Source organism: Pseudochaenichthys georgianus, chromosome 21 (assembly GCF_902827115.2).
Source record: "Pseudochaenichthys georgianus chromosome 21, fPseGeo1.2, whole genome shotgun sequence".
Taxonomy (NCBI): Eukaryota; Metazoa; Chordata; class Actinopteri; order Perciformes; family Channichthyidae; genus Pseudochaenichthys; species Pseudochaenichthys georgianus.
The window spans coordinates 1,579,268-1,586,767 of NC_047523.1; the positions used below are offsets into that span (position 1 = coordinate 1,579,268).

The 7,500-nt window shown below is 43.5% G+C and overlaps 2 protein-coding genes across 2 annotated transcripts in view; both read right to left on the minus strand.

Annotated features, from left to right (window-relative positions):
- Nucleotides 1-2: 2 nt before the first annotated feature.
- LOC139435998 (collagen alpha-3(VI) chain-like) lies at nt 3-6,752 on the minus strand (the record flags this gene model as incomplete). The annotated part of the gene is made up of 9 exons (XM_071207121.1): nt 6,608-6,752; nt 5,170-5,769; nt 4,355-4,948; nt 3,562-4,161; nt 2,747-3,340; nt 1,954-2,553; nt 1,139-1,732; nt 346-945; nt 3-124 (listed from the first exon to the last, which is right to left on the minus strand). Coding segments are annotated over exons 1-9 (4,449 nt in total), but the record flags the coding sequence as incomplete, so codon positions are not given.
- A 604-nt stretch (nt 6,753-7,356) lies between these two features.
- The window catches only part of LOC139435999 (collagen alpha-3(VI) chain-like), a 24,797-nt gene continuing 24,653 nt past the window's right edge, over nt 7,357-7,500 (minus strand). Inside the window, exon 12 of the mRNA XM_071207122.1 lies at nt 7,357-7,500. This exon is cut by the window's right edge and continues 358 nt beyond it. Coding sequence (XP_071063223.1) covers nt 7,357-7,500 — 144 coding nt within the window.

Sequence of the window (7,500 nt, forward strand, 5' to 3'; positions counted from 1 at the left end):
TTGTCCTCTCCCACATTGAGTTTCTCCACCACCTTCTCAACAAAATCACGCATGGCAGGGAAGCCATTCCTTGTGCTATCAGAGCCATCCAGAAGGAACACGATGTCCTTTTTGGCAGTGTCAACTGAGAAAAGACAGGTAGACACAATATTAAAACCTTTGCATTAATATGTGCATGGAATAGTTCTCAAGATTTGGACTATCTTTTTGAAAGCACCTAGCAATGACTACTTTAATTGTAAACAGTGAAAAGAAAACCGGCACCCTCTCTATTTAAAAGTACAATGTAGGTCAAATAAGTCAGGTAGGCTTCAGGCCAACAAGAGGACAAGCTTGTTAACATACCAAGTACAGTTGGGGTTTGTGGGGTGACGTCTATAACCACAGCCTCCACCGAGGACTGAAGTTGCTGTTGGATACTGGGAAGGTCATTGAAATCAGACACAGAGAGAACAAAATTGGGACCGTGGGATATCTTTTCCAGTTCTCTGCTATCAGAGCTCCTGGTTCCAATCGCGAAGGTCAAGACACCCAGCTGTTTGAGGTCAGAGGCTGGTGCATCAACACTGTCAAAAGACCTTCCGCCACTTAGCAATAACAGGATCTGTGGAACTCCTTCTAGGCGCCTGCTTCCAGCAGAGGCTGTAAAGACATTATCCCTCAAGTACTGGAGAGCTGCTCCAGTGTTGAGGGGTCTTCCGCCTTTGTGTTTCAAACCTCTGACTGTGTCAAGGATTTCCCCTTTTGTCGTGTATGTGTTCAGATAGAAATTGACAGCTGGATCTCTGCTGTACTGCACGACTGAGACACGGTCTTTGTTGTCGTCCACACTGAGTTTCTCTACTACTCTTTGGACAAAGTCTCGCATGGCTGGGAATCCACTTCTTGTACTATCAGTTCCATCCAACAAGAACACAAAATCTCTTCCTGGTTGTTGTCTCTCCACTAGGGAACATAGAATTTGAGAGATGTTTAGGTTTGTTGTCAAGAGTCATAGGATGAAAACAAACCGAAATTCTAACAGCAATTCTGATGGCGCAGCTGTTTTTTTCAAAGCTGAATTTAGTGAATTATACTTGAGTACAGTTCAAATTGCATCCTACAATGATTCTGGAATGTAAGTAAGTCACTGTCTTACCAGTTTCTGTTGGTGTTACCGGCATAGCTCTCACTAGCACTGTGCTCATCGCAGAGGAGAGCTGTTCTTGGACACTGGGGAGGTCAGTAAACTCAGACACTGATAGAGCGTAACTAGGGTCATATGAGATCTTCCTCAGCTCTCCACTGTCAGAGTTCCTTGTTCCAATACCAAGCACAATGATGCCCTGCTGTTTGAGAGCAGAGGCTGGGGTGTCTACATTGTCAAAAGACCTTCCACCATTTAGCAGGATCAACATCTGTTGAACACCCTGCAGGCGCCTACTCCCGGAGGAGTTTGTAAAGACATATTCTCTGACGTATTGGAGGGCAGCCCCGGTGTTGAGGGGTCTGCCTCCTTTGTGTCTCAACCCTCTAACCGAATCGACAATATCCTCCTTTGTGCTGTATGTTTTCAAGTAGAAATTGACCTCTGCATCTTTGCTGTACTGTACTACAGAGACACGGTCTCTGTCCTCTCCCACATTGAGTTTCTCCACCACCTTCTCAACAAAATCACGCATGGCAGGGAAGCCATTCCTTGTGCTATCAGAGCCATCCAGAAGGAACACGATGTCCTTTTTGGCAGTGTCAACTGAGAAAAGACAGGTAGACACAATATTAAAACCTTTGCATTAATATGTGCATGGAATAGTTCTCAAGATTTGGACTATCTTTTTGAAAGCACCTAGCAATGACTACTTTAATTGTAAACAGTGAAAAGAAAACCGGCACCCTCTCTATTTAAAAGTACAATGTAGGTCAAATAAGTCAGGTAGGCTTCAGGCCAACAAGAGGACAAGCTTGTTAACATACCAAGTACAGTTGGGGTTTGTGGGGTGACGTCTATAACCACAGCCTCCACCGAGGACTGAAGTTGCTGTTGGATACTGGGAAGGTCATTGAAATCAGACACAGATAGAACAAAATTGGGACCGTAGGATATCTTTTCCAGTTCTCTGCTATCAGAGCTCCTGGTTCCAATCGCGAAGGTCAAGACACCCAGCTGTTTGAGGTCAGAGGCTGGTGCATCAACACTGTCAAAAGACCTTCCGCCACTTAGCAATAACAGGATCTGTGGAACTCCTTCTAGGCGCCTGCTTCCAGCAGAGGCTGTAAAGACATTATCCCTCAAGTACTGGAGAGCTGCTCCAGTGTTGAGGGGTCTTCCGCCTTTGTGTTTCAAACCTCTGACTGTGTCAAGGATTTCCCCTTTTGTCGTGTATGTGTTCAGATAGAAATTGACAGCTGGATCTCTGCTGTACTGCACGACTGAGACACGGTCTTTGTTGTCGTCCACACTGAGTTTCTCTACTACTCTTTGGACAAAGTCTCGCATGGCTGGGAATCCACTTCTTGTACTATCAGTTCCATCCAACAAGAACACAAAATCTCTTGCTGGTTGTTGTCTCTCCACTAGGGAACATAGAATTTGAGAGATGTTTAGGTTTGTTGTCAAGAGTCATAGGATGAAAACAAACCGAAATTCTAACAGCAATTCTGATGGCGCAGCTGTTTTTTTCAAAGCTGAATTTAGTGAATTATACTTGAGTACAGTTCAAATTGCATCCTACAATGATTCTGGAATGTAAGTAAGTCACTGTCTTACCAGTTTCTGTTGGTGTTACCGGCATAGCTCTCACTAGCACTGTGCTCATCGCAGAGGAGAGCTGTTCTTGGACACTGGGGAGGTCAGTAAACTCAGACACTGATAGAGCGTAACTAGGGTCATATGAGATCTTCCTCAGCTCTCCACTGTCAGAGTTCCTTGTTCCAATACCAAGCACAATGATGCCCTGCTGTTTGAGAGCAGAGGCTGGGGTGTCTACATTGTCAAAAGACCTTCCACCATTTAGCAGGATCAACATCTGTTGAACACCCTGCAGGCGCCTACTCCCGGAGGAGTTTGTAAAGACATATTCTCTGACGTATTGGAGGGCAGCCCCGGTGTTGAGGGGTCTGCCTCCTTTGTGTCTCAACCCTCTAACCGAATCGACAATATCCTCCTTTGTGCTGTATGTTTTCAAGTAGAAATTGACCTCTGCATCTTTGCTGTACTGTACTACAGAGACACGGTCTCTGTCCTCTCCCACATTGAGTTTCTCCACCACCTTCTCAACAAAATCACGCATGGCAGGGAAGCCATTCCTTGTGCTATCAGAGCCATCCAGAAGGAACACGATGTCCTTTTTGGCAGTGTCAACTGAGAAAAGACAGGTAGACACAATATTAAAACCTTTGCATTAATATGTGCATGGAATAGTTCTCAAGATTTGGACTATCTTTTTGAAAGCACCTAGCAATGACTACTTTAATTGTAAACAGTGAAAAGAAAACCGGGACCCTCTCTATTTAAAAGTACAATGTAGGTCAAATAAGTCAGGTAGGCTTCAGGCCAACAAGAGGACAAGCTTGTTAACATACCAAGTACAGTTGGGGTTTGTGGGGTGACGTCTATAACCACAGCCTCCACCGAGGACTGAAGTTGCTGTTGGATACTGGGAAGGTCATTGAAATCAGACACAGATAGAACAAAATTGGGACCGTGGGATATCTTTTCCAGTTCTCTGCTATCAGAGCTCCTGGTTCCAATCGCGAAGGTCAAGACACCCAGCTGTTTGAGGTCAGAGGCTGGTGCATCAACACTGTCAAAAGACCTTCCGCCACTTAGCAATAACAGGATCTGTGGAACTCCTTCTAGGCGCCTGCTTCCAGCAGAGGCTGTAAAGACATTATCCCTCAAGTACTGGAGAGCTGCTCCAGTGTTGAGGGGTCTTCCGCCTTTGTGTTTCAAACCTCTGACTGTGTCAAGGATTTCCCCTTTTGTCGTGTATGTGTTCAGATAGAAATTGACAGCTGGATCTCTGCTGTACTGCACGACTGAGACACGGTCTTTGTTGTCGTCCACACTGAGTTTCTCTACTACTCTTTGGACAAAGTCTCGCATGGCTGGGAATCCACTTCTTGTACTATCAGTTCCATCCAACAAGAACACAAAATCTCTTCCTGGTTGTTGTCTCTCCACTAGGGAACATAGAATTTGAGAGATGTTTAGGTTTGTTGTCAAGAGTCATAGGATGAAAACAAACCGAAATTCTAACAGCAATTCTGATGGCGCAGCTGTTTTTTTCAAAGCTGAATTTAGTGAATTATACTTGAGTACAGTTCAAATTGCATCCTACAATGATTCTGGAATGTAAGTAAGTCACTGTCTTACCAGTTTCTGTTGGTGTTACCGGCATAGCTCTCACTAGCACTGTGCTCATCGCAGAGGAGAGCTGTTCTTGGACACTGGGGAGGTCAGTAAACTCAGACACTGATAGAGCGTAACTAGGGTCATATGAGATCTTCCTCAGCTCTCCACTGTCAGAGTTCCTTGTTCCAATACCAAGCACAATGATGCCCTGCTGTTTGAGAGCAGAGGCTGGGGTGTCTACATTGTCAAAAGACCTTCCACCATTTAGCAGGATCAACATCTGTTGAACACCCTGAAGGTGCCTACTCCCGGAGGAGTTTGTAAAGACATATTCTCTGACGTATTGGAGGGCAGCCCCGGTGTTGAGGGGTCTGCCTCCTTTGTGTCTCAACCCTCTAACCGAATCGACAATATCCTCCTTTGTGCTGTATGTTTTCAAGTAGAAATTGACCTCTGCATCTTTGCTGTACTGTACTACAGAGACACGGTCTCTGTCCTCTCCCACATTGAGTTTCTCCACCACCTTCTCAACAAAATCACGCATGGCAGGGAAGCCATTCCTTGTGCTATCAGAGCCATCCAGAAGGAACACGATGTCCTTTTTGGCAGTGTCAACTGAGAAAAGACAGGTAGACACAATATTAAAACCTTTGCATTAATATGTGCATGGAATAGTTCTCAAGATTTGGACTATCTTTTTGAAAGCACCTAGCAATGACTACTTTAATTGTAAACAGTGAAAAGAAAACCGGGACCCTCTCTATTTAAAAGTACAATGTAGGTCAAATAAGTCAGGTAGGCTTCAGGCCAACAAGAGGACAAGCTTGTTAACATACCAAGTACAGTTGGGGTTTGTGGGGTGACGTCTATAACCACAGCCTCCACCGAGGACTGAAGTTGCTGTTGGATACTGGGAAGGTCATTGAAATCAGACACAGATAGAACACAATTGGGACCGTGGGATATCTTTTCCAGTTCTCTGCTATCAGAGCTCCTGGTTCCAATCGCGAAGGTCAAGACACCCAGCTGTTTGAGGTCAGAGGCTGGTGCATCAACACTGTCAAAAGACCTTCCGCCACTTAGCAATAACAGGATCTGTGGAACTCCTTCTAGGCGCCTGCTTCCAGCAGAGGCTGTAAAGACATTATCCCTCAAGTACTGGAGAGCTGCTCCAGTGTTGAGGGGTCTTCCGCCTTTGTGTTTCAAACCTCTGACTGTGTCAAGGATTTCCCCTTTTGTCGTGTATGTGTTCAGATAGAAATTGACAGCTGGATCTCTGCTGTACTGCACGACTGAGACACGGTCTTTGTTGTCGTCCACACTGAGTTTCTCTACTACTCTTTGGACAAAGTCTCGCATGGCTGGGAATCCACTTCTTGTACTATCAGTTCCATCCAACAAGAACACAAAATCTCTTGCTGGTTGTTGTCTCTCCACTAGGGAACATAGAATTTGAGAGATGTTTAGGTTTGTTGTCAAGAGTCATAGGATGAAAACAAACCTCAATCTTCACAGCTTTTCTTGTTTTACATTTTTCTTCAATAAAGGGTATCAATGCAATTATTCTTACCAATGACTTCAGTTTTTGGAACTTCACTTTTCAATGTTTCTTCCATAATTGTACCAACAACTTGCTCTTGTATATTTGTAAGTTCAGCTTCATCAGAAACAGAAAAAGTGTAACTTGAATTATGAGATAGTTTCTCCATTTCTTTAGGGTCAGCATATTTGGTTCCAATGGTTAATATTGTGACATTGCTTTCTTTTAGAGAAGCAGAAGGCAAATCCACACTGTCATTTGATGGTCCACCAATTACAACAACAAGAGTTTGTGGCACATGTGCAGTGTATCTGCTACCTGAGGCAGTGGTGAATACATTCTCTTTAACATATGTGAGAGCTGCACCCATTTTCAGAGGTCTTCCACCTTTGTGTGAGAGCCTTCTGACAGCTGTCAAGACAGCTTCCTTCTTCATAAAGGAATTTAAAAAGAAATTGGCTCGTGCCACATTGCTGAATTGAATAACAGCAACTCTGTCTTCATTTGGTCCAATGTTTAACCTTTCTATGACTTTGTACAGGAAATCTTGAATTGCTGAAAATCCATTGCTGGTGTTATCAGATCCATCCAAAAGAAAAACTATGTCTCTTCCATTTTCAATAGGTTTGTCTGTTAACAAAAGTAGAGTTGAATTATGTTAATCACAATCATTATATATGTATCACCTACGGAAGCTTTGTTTGAATACATTTTTAAATAATCGAAATTCTTACCTGCTTTAGTTTCATCCTCAGCCCCCATTTGAGTGAGATGACTCATTAAACTTTGTTGAATACGAGGGAGATTTGCAAAGTCAGGGACTGAGTAGGCATAATTTGGGTCAGCGGAAATGACTTGCATCTCAGCGGAATTTGTCATTCTTGATCCAATTGCAAATGTGACAACCCCTTCAGCCTTCAGCTTACTTGCAGGGCCTCGTGGAGAATCTCTAGACCTTCCACTCGCCAATATGACGAGTATCTGCTTGGTACCTTCCTGATGCTGACCTCCAGCATTTGAAATAAAGACGTTATCCTTCACAAACTGCAATGCCGCTCCAATATACTGAGGTCCTCCACCTTTTGGTGTTAAACTTGCAACATGCGTAAGAACATCTTTTTTTGTTTTGTAGGTATTTAAATTGAAATTGAGTTCAGCATTGTTGCTATACTGCACAACAGCTACTTTATCTTTTCCTTGGTTCAGGTCTAAGCCGTCAACAATCTTTGCAACAAATTCACGTAAAGCAGGGAATCGAATCCTGACATCATCAGATCCATCAATGAGAAAGACAACATTTCTCCTTATACTGGTGCTTGAACCTAGAAAAGTCCAGAGTCATATAAGTTGGTTAACAAAAGAAATCTGAAAACTGTGGATGAAAGTACAATACATGCAGTATACAGGGTTTGAATTGTTGTACATTATAAAGATAGTGTTCCATGTATCTATTAATTAAAGATAAAGTAAAGTAAAATCAATCTCACTCACCTACACCAGGGCTGTCACTGTCTTTATGAGATGCAATGTCTGACAGCAACTGGTCTCTCACAAGAGGAAAGTCAGAAATGTCCTTGATTAAATACTTCGCTTTAGGGCTGTGTGCTATTTGCTCCATCTCCAGTCT